The sequence below is a fragment of the Neophocaena asiaeorientalis genome, unplaced genomic scaffold (assembly GCF_003031525.2).
Source record: "Neophocaena asiaeorientalis asiaeorientalis breed wild unplaced genomic scaffold, Neophocaena_asiaeorientalis_V1.1 scaffold40, whole genome shotgun sequence".
Classification (NCBI taxonomy): Eukaryota; Metazoa; Chordata; class Mammalia; order Artiodactyla; family Phocoenidae; genus Neophocaena; species Neophocaena asiaeorientalis.
In genome coordinates, this window is record NW_020185335.1 from 4,834,350 (window position 1) to 4,853,405 (window position 19,056).

General features: G+C 39.3%; 1 protein-coding gene across 7 annotated transcripts in view; it reads left to right on the top strand.

Moving 5' to 3' along the window:
- The window catches only part of CNTNAP4 (contactin associated protein family member 4), a 259,706-nt gene that overhangs the window by 165,180 nt on the left and 75,470 nt on the right, over positions 1 to 19,056 (top strand). For 6 of the 7 annotated variants that reach the window (XM_024735646.1, XM_024735648.1, XM_024735652.1 and 3 more), the window contains 2 exons: positions 12,664 to 12,813; positions 18,547 to 18,718. In XM_024735646.1, coding sequence (XP_024591414.1) covers positions 12,664 to 12,813; positions 18,547 to 18,718 — 322 coding nt within the window. The remainder of the gene's footprint in view (positions 1 to 12,663; positions 12,814 to 18,546; positions 18,719 to 19,056) is intronic. The other variant, XM_024735650.1, reaches the window with a different exon arrangement.

The window sequence follows — 19,056 nt, forward strand, 5'->3', positions numbered from 1 at the left end:
ATTATCTCTTCCTTAGAGGAACTCGATTCTGATTTTCTTTTAAATATGTCTTCAACACGAGCAGTTCTTATTAACCAAAATGATAGTTGTGGGGCAATAGAAATTTCCTTCCATGACCCTCTCGCCCAGTCCAGGTAAATCAATATATCCCGAGGAAATGTGTTCTGGGAAAAATATGACAGACTTTGAAATGGACCCCAAGTTTGCTGGGTATCTTCGGTGGAAGATGAGTCTTGTGTAACACAATTATTAGTCTTATCTGGTCTTTGAGAGATGGGGAGGGGTCTTTCTGGAATCTCTAACTGTATCTCAATATTAGTGTGAATGTAAAACCTAAATATTTAGTCAAATTAACTTTACTTGTTGCTGTAGTTCGTGTGATGTTGCATATATTTGGGGAGAAGATTTGTGTAAAGTCTCTCATTTGGGAACCAAATGGAATTCTCTGCACTTCTAGGCAATATGGTACCATTTTAATGACTAGAATATAATTAAAGAGACTGTATGAGTGTCTGGAAAATTGATGTCTAATTTAGGTCAGTGCTTTGGGTGAGGGATATTTTTGTCTCTTCATTAAAATTATATAATTCTTGACAAAGGAGCTCCATCACATTTTCATATATATGGAATAATACCCAAGCCAAGCAACTAGAGGTCACATTGGGGTAAATTGCGACCTCAAGTTAATAAATGATCTTTAAAAACAATTTAAAGATGCCATTGTACTACTCATCTATATTAACTATGACCAAAATTAATAGAATATGACTGGGAGAGGAAAAAAAGTTAAAATACAGTCAGAAACCAAATATAAGAAACACAGGTATACAAATGAATATGCCTAGTCTTTGTGTATCTATTTTGTTGTTTGTATATTGCTGTAGTTTAAATGTGGGAACTGAAACTTCAGTATCAATTATCATTTTTAAGAGGTACTGTGCTGTGACCTTTTAATGCAACACTCAAAATGTGGTAGATTTGCAGGCTTGACAAAAGGAAATAAAATAATCAGTGTCATATTACTAATTAATAGGCTCCCTAAAATGAGGGGCTAAAAATGTAAGCTTGCTATTAATGTGTAGTTTATTGTGATGTTCTTTGACCTCCTCTGGAGTGCTTATAGCCATAGCCTAATTTTCAGCATCTTAAAGAAGCTGCTTCAGTACAGCGTTATTGTACTGAGCCCCATGAAGCTAGTTCATTTCTAAACACTTTACAGGCATACAAATTTAATAAAATACTAGGTGTAAGTCTATCTAGACTACCCCAAATGATTTTAAAAATTAATGTTTAAATCCGTGTACACTGTAATCTATTGTGACATCATATGACTTTGTGTGACTGTGCCCATAGCTAATAACAAGGATCCTCGACAAAATATGAAAGTCAATATATTAAAACTGTTACACTTCAGATAACACAAGTAGGACTTTACACGCCAACTCCCCCATTCCCATCTTTCTAGTTTCTTTTAAAGTATTAATTTTGGCTAGTTTCGGTGAGGAAAGTACATTTTGCATTGGATGGTGGGCTATTTAAATGGTATGGGTGGGTGGTCCATTTGTTTCTCTCATAGGAGAAGACTTTCTCAGGTACAGTGTTCGATAATTAAATCAGTTGTCAGGTTGTATCATAATGACTCGGAAGAGAATGGATGACCTATTATTGGTGGGTGAGTATCATATACTAAATCATTCCATTCTATAAGGATGGCTCAATTTTTCTTTGCTACTGGAGATATAAATTATTAATCTTACAGGTTTTCAAAGCATAGAGTTTTTATGCTTTTTGCAATGGAATAAAAATTTATATTATGTTGAAGAAGAATGGAATTGTGCAGGTGTTTGAATTATCAGGCTAAATTTTTAATGTGATGTAAAAACAAATCGTCATTTGGAAAGGTTCAAAAATACCATGCCAGGGCTTCCCTGGTGGCGCAGTGGTTGAGAGTCCGCCTGCCGATACAGGGGACACGGGTTCGTGCCCCGGTCCGGGAAGATACCAGGTGCCGCGGAGCGGCTGGGCCCGTGAACCATGGCCACTGAGCCTGCGCGTCCGGAGCCTGTGCTCCGCAACGGGAGAGGCCACAGCAGTGAGAGGCCCGCGTACCGCAAAAAAACAAAACAAAACAAAAAAATACTATGCCAGCCTCAGTCATTTTTGAAATATTAAGGATATTATAATAGTCTAGATCGTAAGACATATTAGCAGCACTGCAAAATCACTCATGACATAAAATGTTGTCAGTCTCTGTCACCTTCATAGATGGCAAAGCAAAAATCATTCAGATCAAGAACCTAATGAACAATACGGTTATATTTTCCTGTTTAAAACAAGTTATTTATTGTCAAATTTGAGATTGCTGCTATGAGTTTTACATTTCTGCTGTTGCTTTTGCCTAAAGGTGAAAATCAGGCCTGAAAACAAGCTTCTTGCTCCCATGGGCAGGGACTGGCAGATGCAGCCTTACAGTATTTGAGATGTTTCTTTTTAAACATCTTTATTGGAGTGTAATTGCTTTACAATGGTGTGTTAGTTTCTGCTGTATAACAAAGTGAATCACCTATACATAAGCATATATCCCCATATCCCTTCCCTCTTGCGTCTCCCTCCCTCCCACCCTTCCTATCCCACCCCTCTAGGTGGTCACAAAGCACCGAGCTGATCTCCCTGTGCTATGCGGCTGCTTCCCACTAGCTATCTGTTTTACATTTGGTAGTGTATATATGTCCATGCCACTCTCTCACTTTGTCCCAGCTTACCCTTCCCCCTCCCCGTGTCCTCAAGTCTATTCTCTAGTAGGTCTGCATCTTTATTGCTGTCCTGCTCCTAGGTTCTTCATAACCTTTTTTTTTTCCCCCATATATATGTGTTAGCATACAGTATTTGTTTTTCTCTTTCTGACTTTCTTCACTCTGTATGACAGACTCTAGGTCCATCCACCTCACTACAAATAACTCAATTTCATTTCTTTTTATGGGTAAGTAATATTCCATTGTATATATGCGCCACATCTTCTTTATCCATTCACCTGTCGATGGACACTTAGGTTGCTTCCATGTCCTGGCTATTGTAAATAGTGCTGCAATGAACATTGTAGTAAATGACTCTTTTTGAATTATGGTTTTCTCAGGTATATGCCCAGTAGTGGGATTGCTGGGTCATATGGAAGTTCTATTTTTAGTTTTTTAAGGAACCTCCATACTGTTCTCCATAGTGGCTGTATCAATTTACATTCCCACCAACAGTGCAAAAGGGTTCCCTTTTCTCCACACCTTCTCCAGCATTTATTGTTTGTTGATATTTGTGATGATGGCCATTCTGACCAGTGTGAGGTGATACCTCATTGTAGTTTTGATTTGCATTTCTCTGATGATTAGTGATGTTGAGCATTCTTTCATGTGTTTGTTGGCAATCTGTATATCTTCTTTGGAGAAATGTCTGTTCAGGTCTTCTGCCCATTTTTGGATTGGGTTGTTTGTGGTTTTTATTGAGCTGCATGAACTGCTTATAAATTTTGGAGATTAATCCTTTGTCAGTTGCTTCATTTGCAAATATTTTCTCCCATTCTGTGAGTTGTCTTTTTGTATTGTTTATGGTTTCCTTTGCTGTGCAAAAGCTTTTACGTTTCATTAGGTCCGATTTGTTTATTTTAGTTTTTATTTCCATTTCTCTAGGAGGCTGGTCAAAAAGGATCTTGCTGTGATTTATGTCATAGAGTGTTCTGCCTATGTTTTCCTCTAAGAGTTTGATAGTTTCTGGCCTTAAATTTAGGTCTTTAATCCATTTTGAGTTTATTTTTGTGTATGGTGTTAGGGAGTGTTCTAATTTCATTCTTTTACATGTAGCTGTCCAGTTTCCCCAGCACCATTTATTGAAGAGACTTTTTTCCATTGTGTATTCTTGCCCCATTATCAAAAATAAGGTGATCATATGTGCGTGCATTTATCTCTCGGCTTTCTGTCCTGTTCCATTGATCTATATATCTGTTTCTGTGCCAGTACCATACTGTCTTGATTACTATAGCTTTGTAGTATAGTCTGAAGTCCAGGAGCCTGATTCCTCCAGCTCTGTTTTTCTTTCTCAAGAATGCTATGCCTATTCGGGGTCTTTTGTGTTTCCATACGAATTGTGAAATTTTTTGTTCTAGTTCTGTGAAAAATGCCATTGGTAGTTTGATAGAGATTGCATTGAATCTGTAGATTGCTTTGGGTAGTGTAGTCATTGCCACAATGTTGATTCTTCCAATCCAAGAACATGGTAGATCTCTCCATCTGTTGGTATCATCTTTCATTTCTTTCATCAGTGTCTTATAGTTTTCTGTGTACAGGTCTTTTGTCTCCTTAGGTAGGTTTATTCCTAGATATTTTATTCTTTTTGATGTAATGATAAATGGGAGCATTTCCTTAATTTCTCTTTTAGATTTTTCATTATTAGTGTATAGGAATGCAAGAGATTTCTGTGCATTAATTTTGTATCCTGCTACTTTACCAAATTCATTGATTAGCTCTGGTAGTTTTCTGGTAGTATCTTTAGGAGTCTCTTTGTATAGTATCATGTCATCTGCAAACAGTGACAGTTTTAATTCTTTTCCGATTTGGATTCCATTTATTTCTTTTTCTTCGCTGATTGCTGTGGCTAAAACTTCCAAAACTATTTTGAATAATAGTGGTGAGAGTGGGCAACCTTGTCTTGTTCCTGATCTTAGTGGAAATGGTTTCAGTTTTTCACCATTGAGAACGATGTTGTCTCTGGGTTTGTCATATATGATCATCTTTATGTTGAGGTAAGTTCACTCTCTGCCTACTTTCTGGAGTTTTCATCATAAATGAGTACTGAATTTTGTCAAAACCTTTTTCTGCATCTATTGAGATTATCATATGGTTTTTATCCTTCAGTTTTTTAAAATGTTGTATCACATTGATTGATTTGCGTATATTGAAGAATCCTTGCATTCCTGGGATAAACCCCACTTGATCATGGTATATGATCCTTTTTATGTGCTGTTGGATTCTGTTTGCTAGTATTTTGCTGAGGATTTTTGCATCTATGTCCATCAGTGATACTGGCCTGTAGTTTTCTTTGTGACATCTTTGTCTGGTTTTGGTATCAGGGTGATGGTGGCCTCATAGAATGAGTTTGGGAGTGTTCCTCCCTCTGCTATATGTTGGAAGAGTTTGAGAAGGATAGGTGTTAGCACTTCTGTAAATTTGATAGAATTTGCCTGTGAAGCTATGTGGTCGTGGGCTTTTGTTCATTGGAAAATTTTTAATCACAGTTTCAATTTCAGTGCTTGTGATTGGTCTGTTTATATTTTCTATTTTTTCCTGGTTCATTGTCAGAAGGTTGTGCTTTTCTAAGAATTTGTCCATTTCTTCCAGGTTGTCCATTTTATTGACATATAGATGCTTGTAGTAATCTCTCATGATCCTTTGTATTTCTGCAGGGTCAGTTGTTACTTCTTTTTCATTTTTAGTTCTGTTGAGTCTTCTCCCTTTTTTTCTTGATGAGTCTGGCTAATGGTTTATCAATTCTGTTTAACTTTTCAAAGGACTGACTTTTAGTTTTACTGATCTTTCCTATTCTTTCCTTTATTTCTTTTTCATTTATTTCTGATCTGATCTTTATGATTTCTTTCCTTCTGCTAACTTTGGGTTATTTTTGTTCTTCTTTCTCTATTTGCTTTAGGTGTAAAGTTAGGTTGTTTATTTGAGATTTTTCTTGGTTTGTGAGGTAGGATGGTATTTCTATAAACTTCCTGCTTAGAACTGCTTTTGCTGCATCCCATAGGTTTTGGGTCATCGTGTGTTCATTGTCATTTCTTTCTAGGCATTTTTTGATTTTCTCTTTGAGTTCTTAAGTGACCTCTTGGTTATTTAGTAGCATATTGTTTAGCCTCCATGTGTTTGTATTTTTTACAGTTTTTTTCCTGTAATTGATATCTAGTCTCCTAACATTGTGGTTGGAAAGGATGCTTGATTCGATTTCAGTGTTCTTAAATTTACCAAGGCTTGATTTGTGACCCAAGATATCGTCTTTCCTGGAGAATGTTCCATGAGCACTTGAGAAGACAGTGTATTCTGTTATTTTTGGATGGAATGTCCTATAAATATCAGTTAAGTCCATCTTGTTTAATGTATCATTTAAAACTTGTGTTTCCTTATTTTCCTTTTGGATGATCTGTCCATTGGTGAAAGTGGGGTGTTAAAGTCCCCTACTATGGTTGTGTTACTGTCGATTTCCCCTTTTATGGCTGTTAGCATTTGTGTTATTTATTGAGGTGCTCCTGTGTTGGGTGCATAAATATTTACAATTGTTATATCTTCTTCTTGGATTGATGCCTTGATCATTATGTAGTGTCCTTCTTTGTCTCTTGTAATAGTCTTTATTTTAAAGTCTATTTTGTCTGATATGAGAATTGCTACTCCAGCTTTCTTTTGATTTCCATTTTTGTGGAATATGTTTTTCCATCCCCTCACTGTCAGTCTGTATGTGTCGCTAGGTCTGAAGTGGGTCTCTTGTAGAAAGCATATATATGGGTCTTGTTTTTGTATCCATTCATCCAGTCTATGTCTTTTGGTTGGAGCATTTAATTCATTTACATTTAAGGTAATTATGGATATGTATGTTCCTATTACCATTTTCTTAATTGTTTTGGGTTTGTTTTTGTAGGTCTTTTCCTTCACTTGTGTTTCTTGCCTAGAGTAGTTCCTTTAGCATTTGTTGTAAAGCTGGTTTGGTGGTGCAGAACTCTCTCAGCTTTTGCTTGTCTGTAAAGGTTTTAATTTCTCCATCGAATCTGAATGAGATCCTTGCTGGGTAGAGTAATCTTGGTTGTAGGTTTTTCCCTTTCCTCACTTTAAATATGTCCTGCCACTCCCTTCTGGCTTATAGAGTTTCTGCTGAAAGATCAGCTGTTAACCTTATGGGGATTCCCTTGTATGTTATTTGTTGCTTTTCCCTTGCTGCTTTTAATATTTTTTCTTTGTATTTAATTTTTGATAGTTTGATTAATGTGTCTCAGCATGTTTCTCTTTGGGTTCATCCTTTATGTACTCTTTTTGCTTCCTGTACTTGACTGACTATTTCCTTTCCCATGTTAGGGAAGTTTTCGACTATAATCTCTTCAAGTATTTTCTCAGACCCTTTCTTTTCCTCTTCTTCTTCTGGGAGCCCTGTAATTTGAATATTGGTGTGTTTAATGTTGTCCCAGAGGTCTCTGAGACTGTCCTCAATTCTTTTCATTCTTTTTTATTTATTCTGCTCTGCAGTGTTTACTTCCACCATTTTATCTTCCAGTTCACTTATCCGTTCTTCTGCCTCAGTTATTCTGCTATTGATTCCTTCTAGAGTATTTTTAATTCCAGTAATTGTGTTGTTCATCACTGTTTGTTTGCTCTTTAGTTCTTCTAGATCTTTGTTAAATGTTTCTTGTATTTTCTCCGTTCTGTTTCCGAGATTTTGGATCATCTTTACTATCCTAACTCTGAATTATTTTACAGGTAGGTTGCCTATTTTATCTTCGTTTATTTGGTCTTGCAGGTTTTTACCTTGCTCCTTCATCTGTAACATTTTTTTTTGTTGTTTCTTTTTTTTTTTTGATGGGTGGTGCTGTATTCCTGTCTTACTGGTTGTTTGTCCTGAGACGTCCAGCACTGGAGTTTGCAGGCAGTTGGATAGAGTCAGGTCTTGGTGCTGAGATGAGGACCTCTGGGAGGCCTCATTCCTATTAATATTCCCTGGGGTCTGAGGTTCTCCATTAGTCCAGAGGTTTGGACTCTGAGCTCTCACCACAGGATCTTGGGCAGGACCTGTGACTTGGAAACCAAAATCCCACAAGCTTCATGGTGCAGTTAAAAAAAAAAGAAGAAAGAAAGGAACAGTACAATATCAAAGAATAAAATAGAAAATAAAATTAGAAAGATAAAAAATATATTAGGAAAAATAAAACTATAATTGAAGCAGGTGGGGGTGGAACTCTAGTCAGGGGTGGGGTTTAGGGTGAGGTGGGTCCTAGGCGGTTAGGGGAGTGACGTTTGAGCATGGGGCGGGGCCTAGGCTCAGGACCTAGGTAGCTGGAAAAGTCCCTTGGAGGCAGGGCCTAGGTGGGGTGACATTCAAGCATGGGGTGGGGTGTCTGCTTAGGACTTGGGGAGGGGGAGAGGCGGCACATCCAAAGGAGGGCCTCTGGAGTGTGGGGTTCCAGAGTTTGGAGGTAGGGCCCTGAGTGAGGGTGTGTGGTTGGGGTTTAGGCCCAGCTCATTGGACGGGGTCTCCCAGTGTAGAGGTGGGGCCCTGGGTGGGGGTTTGGGGGCGGGGCTTGGGCTCTGTGCGCAGGAGGGAGGCTCCGAGGGCAGAGGATTAGGCCTGGGAGCCCAGCAGCCTTCCTGATGCCTAAGTGGACAGGGGAACGCACTGGCCGCGTTCTTTTCTGTTCCTCTGCGCCCCTCCCACACCTTCTCTCCCAGGTTCTTGCCCCCTAACGGGGGTGGGTACTGCTTGGTGTAGGAGCTCCTCACCTCCCCCAGCCGCCCCTCAGGGGTGCCGGTCCTGGAGGTCCGGCCTTTACTTTTACTCCGCCTTGCCTTCCTCCCACTCCCTCAGGACCTGCACAGCTGGAGGGGGCCTCTGTGGGCAGAGGATCAGGCCTGGGTCTTCAGCAGTCTCCCAGGGTCCCACGTGGGCATGGTAAACCTGGCCATGCTCCCTTTTGATCCTCTGCCGTCCCAGTGGTTCCCCAATTTCCCCTTTCGGGTGTGGGATCCCCTCCCCTCCCACAGCCAGCCCTCAAGGGCGCCCATCTCATCCTGCCTCCACTTCTCCTCCCCCTTCACTACCCCCACACCCCACGTCCTACCCAGTCACTGGGGGTTCCTCCCGTTCCCTTAGGTGTCCGTGGTCCCCCACCAGTACCTGGTAGGTGCCCTAGTTGTGAGGAGACGCGAATTCCACATTCTCCCAGTATGCCATCTTGACTCCGCCTATGAGAGGCCTCTGCATGTTTCAGTTACTAGGCCTTCGTGATTCTTGTGGCCCTGGCAATGGGACTGCTGTCTTGATTTGCCTCACCCAGGAGAAGCCATTTTTAAAGTTCCCCCTTCTTCCCTTTCACTGTTGGAGTATTCCTGCTTTTCACCTTAGAACCCCCTCGCTCCCTGAAAGTCCCACTCTCCCCTAAAGTGATTGGCAGCATTGACCTCCATATTTTCCTCTTGGCAAGAGCAATCTGGTGTCATGGATCTTTAATTCTGGTTAGTGGCTATAGTTAGTGAATATAGGAATGTCTGGCACAGTTTCAGAGCACTAAAAGTTACTTGGAACAGGCAAATTCCTTCAGTTGCTCCTTGAGTAATGGCCTTTGTTTAATTGCTTTTTGCTTCTTTGCAAAGAATCTACCCTATATAGCAGGCTTTTTTTTTTTCCCCCTTTACACATCCTACTTCATGGATGCCTGTTATAATCTTATGAAAGAGTGATGGTAGCTAAAGTGTCACAATATTTCTGTAGCAGTTTAAGACTGGTCCCTGATTTTATATACAAGGAGCAGAGATAAACCTTTTTCCTCCTCCTATATTTTGTGTGTCTATGTGTTTTGGGGCCTGGAGGGAGACAAAAAGAGAGAAGGAGAGAGAGAGAGAAAAGAAAAGAGGAGGAGAAGGAGAAGAAGGGGAGAGGGAGGAGGTTCTTGTAAAGGATCCCACATTCTCCTGCCACCTGCACTTGCAAATCTTTCCATTTATTCTTCTGTTCTTCCAGCTGGAGGTGTCAATGGTTTCTACCCAGAGACCACAGTGATCATACCTGCAATCAAACAGTTTGGGTTTGTTGCTTATTGCAACAAGGAGAACCCTCACCCAGGGGAACCATGGAAGAGTCTCATTATAAAGGTGTTAAGGATGACTTGTCATAGGATTTTAGGTTGAGTTAGCTGTTTTGCGTGGGGGGTTCAAGGAAATGGAAAATTGCTTGGGATTAAATGCTGCCAGGAGGTGAGGGTAACTGGTTAAGTATCTTTGTAAGTATTATTTAGAAGGATGGAGGAATAAAATAAGGCTAAATCTGTATTTGATTTAAACAGTCCGTTGTTACTCATATTAGCCGGGAGAGGACTTGGTATTTTTGTGGTTTTCACAGTAGCCTTGCTTTTGTCTGTGCTTAAACCAGTTTGTAAAGTACTTTTGGGGTTTGTTTGTTTTGGGGGGGTTTTTTGGTCCCAGTTCGTTATAGTGACAGAGTGACCTTGTCTAATATTGATGTTCTCTGAGCTTGTTTATGCTCAGTGGGAGAACACCAAGGCCTAGCTCTGGACGCCCACCAGCATCTCACACCACCAAGGCCTCCCTGAGAGTACCAGGCCACTAGCCCCTAGCTCTTAGGGGCTGCTTTTCTCTTTCTCATAGTTAATTGTTTAACATGAGCAAAACAATAAGGGGGCCGAGCACCTGTCGTGCAGGCCGAGAAGAGTGTGGGTTTTGGAATCGGCTCACCAGCTGGATACTTCCTTGGGTGATTTGTTTTTCCCTTGAGGTTTATTTTCTCCATATTTAAAATGAGAATGACAGTAGTAATGTTGAAGATTAAATGACATGATGCATATAAAGCATGCAGTACCTGTTATGAATAATAGTCACTAAAACTGTTATTATTTTATTATTATTATACCAACAATATATCCCTTCCCCTACCTTTGAAAGTTGTGAGTGGTGAGAGTCGTGTACTAGAATTAGCATTTAGTTACCTTATACCATGAATCAGAAAAAATACAAATTCTGCAATTCCTCCTTTTCTTCCCCTCTTTCACCATGATGTGGCCTTGGAAAGGGGCTCACTTCTCATCAGACATTAAAGTGGAAGTAGCTGTAGATTTAAAAGAAAAATAGAATCCAATTTAAAAATTATCCTTTTTATTATGTAGAGTTAGGTGAAATGAATTAAATGGGTCTTTCATTATTTAATTTGAGCAATAAATCCCATTGACAGGTAATAAAAGTCTCCTCATCGTAAGCAAGCGCTGTCTGTTACAAATGAGGCTCAAGAATAGCTTTCTGAAGTTCCTCCCGCAAACACAGCACAACTTCGTAACCCGCAAGCTGGGCAAATGGGTGCATTTAACTGTGTCACATCGCAGAATGGCTGTCCTGATAGACTTTTGTCTGTGTAGCTTTGCTTCCACCATTTGTCCTAGGGTTCTATCCGTCCGTTTTTTTTTTTAAATAATTTTCTTTTTCTTAATAATTATTTTTTATTTTAATAACTTTATTTTATTTTACTCTATCTTCCTTCCTTCCTCCCTTCCTCCCTCCCTCCCTGCCTCCTTTCCTCCCTTCCTTCCTTTCCTCCTTTAGACGACAAATCATCCCAAATTGAGGAGGTGGACTTTGAGGGCAAGATTTATGATTTTTGTTCTTAACTTGTTCAGACTTGTGTTCTGAATGTAAATTAGCTTCTGTATTGACAGAAGATGTCCCCAAGCCTTTGACTTTATCCTGCTGCAGCTACCCAGCAGCTACCTGGAGCACTGCTACTCAGAGGGTGCTCCTTGGAATATACTGGTTCACTGAAATACTTATTACCAAGATAAGTACAAAAATTGAGAGTAATCTCCTAGAAACCGTTATAGCAAGAAGGTATTGCCACACCTTCTAAGCATATGGTCAGTGGGCTTGCATTTTATATATCTTCTTTCTTTAATGTTTCAGTCATTCATTTTTATTGAATTTTATAAAAGTATCAATCTGCAGTAGATCAGAAAAGAAAATGTCCATAACCGCAGGTAGTTTGATGAGCACCATCCCAGGCCAATGGAAAGCCTAAGATGAGATAACAGAAGCAGAGCCTTGTATCCAGGCACATCTGAGCTTTGAGGAAGAGATGGTGGGAGATGCAGGGTGGGATGAGGAGGGTGGGAAGTGTTCGTCTGTGTGACGCAAAACTCAGTACAAGGATCTTCGCTCTAAATGTATCCTCTTAGAGGAAGCACAGGATGACAAATTTGGGACATTTGATTTATTTTAGTCCAGTCTCATATCGTCAGGGATTATATAACTCTATTCAGCTGTCTATTTCAGAGTCCACTCTTAGAAAATGTGTCTAAAAGTATCTAGCCTACATTCTTCGTTTTTCAGTTTTTAGGTCTTTCTCATTATCTTTCACAAACCAAATCAGAATTGGGTCTTTGGAAATCTTTTTTGCTTCATGGATATAATTTAAAAATAAGCTTTGGTGCCCAGGATGGAATTTGTGTTATAGTAAATGAGTACAGGGCAAAGAGCTTCAGCATCTAATGGAGCTTCCATGCATTTTCTGTCTGAAAGCTTGTGGTCAAAAATAGCTGGAGGGCTTCCCTGGTGGCGCAGTGGTTGAGAGTCCGCCTGCCGATGCAGGGGACACGGGTTCGTGCCCCGGTCCGGGAGGATCCCACGTGCCGCGGAGCAGCTGGGCCCGTGAGCCATGGCCGCTGAGCCTGTGCGTCCGGAGCCTGTGCTCCACAGCGGGAGAGGCCACAACAGTGAGAGGCCCGCGTATCGCAAAAAAAAAAAAAAAAAAAAAATAGTTGTGAGTGCTGCCCTTGATTGAGTGATGTGTACATTGCTATTTCTAACCAACTGCTTACAATGTTCACTGTTAAGAGGTATCTCTTTTAACTAATTTTACCTCCCCCAGGTGTTGGATTAAATGATGGGCAGTGGCATTCCGTCTCTTTGTCTGCCAAAAGGAGTTACCTGAGCGTGGTGGTGGATGGCCAAGTGGCTTCTGCGTCTCCTTCCCTGGGGCCTGAGCAGATTTATTCAGGGGGCACCTCTTATTTTGGAGGTAAGAGAAACGGTTGCTCCATATGGGCAATTGAACCATGTTCGCAGTCACTTGCCCTGTGTCTTAAAGTCATCGTGTTTTAACCAGTGTGAATATTATGGAATAATTTCTCACTTTCTTTGAACATGGAAATGTTGAGTAGATCACGATGATTAATTGTGACCTAAAATGCATTTCTTTGAGGTAGACTGACTTATGTTTATGATTTCTATAATGAGATTGCTTGCAAGTAGACCATGCTCTTCAGTTCTTACTTTCAAATTTTGTTATATTTTCCTAATGTTGAATGGCCGTACATGTATGTCTTTTTCAGATTTTATGGGCTCATTGCATTGCACTGTTTTCCTGATCATGCCTCTTAGCTTTTCTAGAGCATTCTTATTGCTTTTCTGCTGCTCAGTGCAGGTCAATATTATGCCAGTGGACAAAAAATATAACTTAATTAGCCCCAGAAGCCTCTTCTCACTGCGAAGTAATAACGCACTGATATAGTTGATAAAATGAAGGCATTAGCCATCTCTCTTAAAGAACAAAAACAAATGAAGTGTTTACTTGTCCAGTGGATGTTCGATTGAACTAAAATCTTCAAAAAGCAAACCTTGGAAGTGGAAATGAATCTTTAGCACTGGAAAATTAACATAAGACAATACTTAACATTAATTAGAAAGACAAAGTTGTAAAACTGTTAGTAGTAAGACTTATTTTTAATCATGACTTGAGGTGTTTCTTCTTGTTATTTTGAAATGTAATCATGACTTCTGTCTAGAACCACTTTTGAATTTGGTTGAAAGCCCAGCCTTCATTATTCATCAATAAGATACAAATTCCTTTCTAAGAATTGACAGTAAGTACACAGACCGTGAATCATTCATCTTATATTAAGAGTGAACAAACAAACCAAAAAACCCCTACCTAATCCATTACTGTGAGAGGCAGCATAATGGCAACAATCTTAAAAGATATAATTGCTTCCTTTAGGGTGATGTGTTCATGTATAAACCAAGTGGTTTATAAAACCTTATGGAATATATGATTGATTTTATAGCAGTCCATAGGAACATGTTCCTTTAATACATGGTAGGATATACAAACAGTCCCTGACTTAGGATTTTTCAACTTTATGATGGTGCGAAGAAATACACATTCAATAGAAACCGTACTTTGAATTTTGATCTTTTCCCAGGCTAATGACATGTGGAATAATACTCTCTCAGGATGCCGGGCAGTGGCAGCGAGCCACAGCTCCCAGTCACCCACGCAATCCCAAGGGTAAACAACAGATACACTTAAACCATTCTGTTCTCACACAACCAATCTGTTTTCACTTTCAGTACAGTATTCAATAAATTACGTGAGTATTCAACACTTTATTATAAAGTAGGGTTTGTGTTAGGTGATTTTGCCCAACTGTTGGCTAATGTAAGTGTCCTGAGCATGTTTAAGGTAGGCTGGGCTAAGCTATGTTTGGCAGGTTGGATATATTAAACACATTTTTGACTTAGGATATTTTCGACTTACAATGGGTTTATCAAGATGTAACCACATTGTAAGTCAAGGAAGATCTGTGTAGAACAACTTAATCTAGAGCTTTCACTTCAAAGGAAAAGATTTAGAAGCACCAAAAGAGGTAAGAAAAAACCCAAACATTTTGTTAAATGATGCAAAAAAGAGATGATAAAAATAACAGACTGCATAAAAGTGTAAGTAATGAAAATAGACTCATCATTCTTAAATTATTTTACACCCTTCATGTTCAGATTTAGTGATGCCTATTTTTTGTACAAAATTTTGATTGATTTTTATTCATACTATAATATTTTATAATGAAATATATCACATGTGCACTCTGTAATTTTGCTTGTTTTTATTATGATACATATGATATACGCCATTTTAATTAAATGAACTTAATAATTTTTGAATAGTTTTAGATTTACCAGAGGGTTGCAAAGATACACGGGGAGTTGCCAAATAGCCCACACCCAGTTACTTCGTATTGTTCGCATCTTACATCATATATACAATTCAAAGAATACTAATTATTATTTTTAAAATACACATCTGCACATGCATTTTCCAGCTTAAGAAAGATAACATTACCAACATCCATTTGTCACTCCATGATCATACCTCTTCATCTCCCCAGGTAACCATCGTCTTGAATTGGGGTTTTATGCCTCCTGTCATGTTCTTTATGATTTGACATCTTTGCAGGTATTCCTGAGTCCCTGAACAATATACTGTGAAAGCTTCCATAATAAAATGCCAACTTCAGGGCTTTTATTTAAATAACCAATCTTAAGTTTACTTAGGCAACATCTCTGTTGATTCAATCATCTTCTCAATTGGTAACCTTAAGTACCAGAGTATGTTTGATCTTGTCATGAGATTCTATTAATCACTAAGTATATACCCTGCAAGCCCCAGGGCACCATGACATTTCCAGGGCTGCGAACAAGGGTACAAAGGAAAGCAGGAGGCCTCCTGCTGCCACATTTCTCCCTCCTCCTCCCAGCCTTGTGCCTCCAGGACCTGGTAGAGGAGGTCCATCCTTCTGGAAGCCCAAGTAGGGCTTCTGGGGTGGGAATTCTGGATTCTGGGATGGGCTAGAGGGGAGCAGTTTCCAAGTGGGCACATCACCTTCCCCTGTGAGACCCCCTGTTGCCATGGGCAGAATTATGGCTGGAGGAGGGTTAGAATAGGGTCCCCTAAAGGGCAGGACTGGCTCAGGGGCTCATTGTCTGAGTGGTACTGGCAATGGGGTGACCAATGATGCCAAAATCTTGACTCTCCATGCACCAATGCCGAAAAGAAATACGGAGGCAGAGTTTTGGAGGAACGAGAAAAAGTAGCTTTATTCTTTGCCGCGCAAAGAGAGGACACAGCAGCCCCCCACCCCCACTCCCTGGGAATAGGAGAGATTTTATATCCTAATGAAGGTCATGCTTTTTTTTTTTTTCTTTTGCGAAATTTCAAAACAGCTACAGCTGGCGTCAGGCAACTTGGTAACTGGGGTTGGTCTTTTCTGAAGTTATTGGCCGGTGACCTTCTTTCTGAAACAAAGAATGCTACAAGGGAGCGTAAGGAAAGAAGAAAGCCAGGTGCAGAGTGTAATTCATACGGAGTCAGAGAGTAACCAGCTTTGTGAAGGACAAGTCCAGCTAGCTACAAGTGTTGGTTAGTAGTAACAGCTAAAGAATAACCAAGACTGCTTAACTGTTTCAGGCCTGTTTATGTTGTTTCCCAGCCTGTTCACTGTTTCCTTATTTTCCTTGTTTATCAGAAAATAGAAATCTCATTTTTATTTAAGAGAAGTCTTATTTCTATTTTTGCTGCACCACCAACTCTCCCGTTTTAGCACTGAAAGCCTGGAGTCCTGGGAACAGCCTCCCTGCTTCCCACCCCCAGAGCAAACTTGGCGGTTGGTCACCCTAGAAAACCTTCTCCACTGTGTGGATGAGTCCCCTTTATTCCTAGGATCTGTTTTATCTAGATGGAGGGCTTTTTTTAGGTAGTTAATTTTGGGGCAGTCTGTCCCACCAGCCTGGGTTGTATTTGTTTTCTGTGTCAGTCTTGAGTGTGACTATTGAGAGAGTGGGCTGCCCGGAACTCACAGCATTCTGCAGATGCTGCCACACGCCACTCTTTGCCCATCATTGTTTACGTTTTCTCCCTCCTCACATGTATGCCTTTCAAAAACGTACTGAGGTCAGCTTTTGTCATTTATAAACGATAAAATTTAAATCTGGGTTCTCCAGATTGAGGATGGAGGAAAGTCTAACTTCTGTGTATTCCCCTATGCAATCTTTGTGCAATTGAATAGCACACCGTGTAGCACAAGCTAGAGATACTAGACCGTGTGCTGAGTCCTCACACTCCTGCTTGTATAAGTCAGACGTTACCCACCCAGTGAACTGGCTACACCACCCTGGAGTCAAACCCGGCCTCTTACTTCCGGTACGCGCAGTGATCATTTATCTGCCATCTCAGAGGTGCTTTCCACGCTGCCTGCCTCTAGTAATGGATCCATCCATTAATTCAGCATGAAAGTATTCCCTAGATATCTTCATATTTTAGAACTTTCATCCCAAACCAGTTCAGTGCTGAATTTCTCTCTGCTGTTGCATTATATTAACCTGTGGATGTCTGTTATCATAGGCTAATGAGACTAACCTGGGTTGAACCCTACTTTGTTCTTTAGAATCTCTTGCTTGTTAAACATTGTAGCCAGGAATGTGAAGGGCCTCATAATATGACCGCTGTGCTCTCTGTAAAGTTCCATGACCTCTCCTTGTGACTGTGAGTTTGCTTAGTTTTGTTCCCTATAGAGGCATACCGCACAATTTATTTTACTCTGAAATAGTTTGAAATGTGTCAGGAAACACCACTTGGAGAAAAGGAGATTAGCAGCGCTGTTTATATTCCTGGCATATTGTAGCTGCCCCCAAATATTACTGAACCGCTCTCCTCTTGGTTTTTATTTTAACATTCTTAATTGGTTAATAAGTCATCTAGAAAACACATCCAATTATGGTAACTGTATCCTGTACCACAGAAGAATTTTAAGCACTGAAAATGTGTGTAGAACCATGTACAATTAACTGATACTGAAAAAACTTTCGTCCCCTTTTCTTGATATATTAAATTTAAAATTTCAGTCTCCGTTGCTTAAAATATAATATTTCAGTGTGCATGATAACAGTTTCAAGTATGAATCCTGGCCTTTCCTTGCTGGGTAAAAGTATTTTGTTAGAAAAAAAAGCATTAAGGAGAAACATCCTCTGTCAAAATATTTAATTATAATGGAAATTCCCAGGTAGAAAACTAGCATGGATTGTACAGGAGTTAGGGAATTGCTGATTCATTTCTTATTCTTTGAAATTATATTAGTGGTTGACAACCATAACAGCAAAGAAAGATTAATGAAAAGTACATAAGTATAATATATGTGTTCATACTCCATAAAATTGTTTATTTCACTTGGATAGAGAAACACTGAGAACATCATTAAACCCCAGACAAAAATGGTTAATACTATAGTTCTTTATTATTTAAATAATTAGAAACAGGTCTTAGATAAGTGTTAGAAAAAAAATCAGTATAAATGGAACACTCCTTTATGAGGCAGAGAATAAATAAAGTCAAACAATGAAATGTTTTTGACATTAAGCCATTATGAGTTATTAAAATGCATGTGTGTGTGGCTCTTATATGCATATGAAAAGTATTTAATTGCATAAATAGTTGTAATTTTATTCCAAGTCGTCGTAACTCCTTTTCCGAATAGCCTTAAACACAAAGGTATTTCAGCATTATTGATTTATCTTTTCTTGTCTACAGTGCATGCTTTCATCCTTTATGCTCTTCTTTTTGCATCCCAAAAGACTAAGTTCCTGTGTTTGCGTTATATATAATTTAATACTGCTGAATGACATGTTCAGGATACTGGAGCTGATCTGTGTATTTCTAAAGTTGGGATCAAGTTAGTATCCTTGCACATAATTATTATAACAGTAGTAATTTCCTATGAATCCTATGGTAATAAAGAGAAATACGTTTGTATGAATTGCTATTTGTAATTTAGATCAAATGAATGATGACTGCAGTAGGCTTTCCCCTCCATTTCAATTTAATAATCAAATGCCTATTTTAAAATTTTTTTTAGTGAAGATACTGAGTCCTGATTCATTATGATGTATCCTGATCAACTTTGTATTGTTTTGTTTTTATCAGGTTGTCCTGACAACAGCTTTGGATCCAAATGTAAAAGTCCACTTGGTGGGTTTCAGGGATGTATGAGACTCATTTCTATCAATCACAAGATGGTAGATCTGATTTCAGTTCAGCAGGAGTCCCTTGGGAACTTCAGCGACCTTCAGATAGACTCATGTGGAATCACAGACAGGTAAAGGCAATCTCACTTCTTTAGTTTGACCTGTCCATTTTCAAACTTTTGGCAGCAGATTGAAATTTGTATGTAAAACAAACATTTTTCTCTCCTTTTTCTTACCATCATCTGTTCCACAGGAAAGAGATAATATTCACATTAGAAATAAGAAAATATTCTTTTAGTTTTATACTTCATATTTCCAGTGATAAAATTTAGCCAGAAGACATGTGACCATGTTATTTATATGTACAAATAGCTACCAATTCACAAAGGTGATGTTGATGCTGCTATAATTTTAGAGGGGTATAAATGTATCAAAAATATATCATTAAACGCAATAGCTTAGGATACCC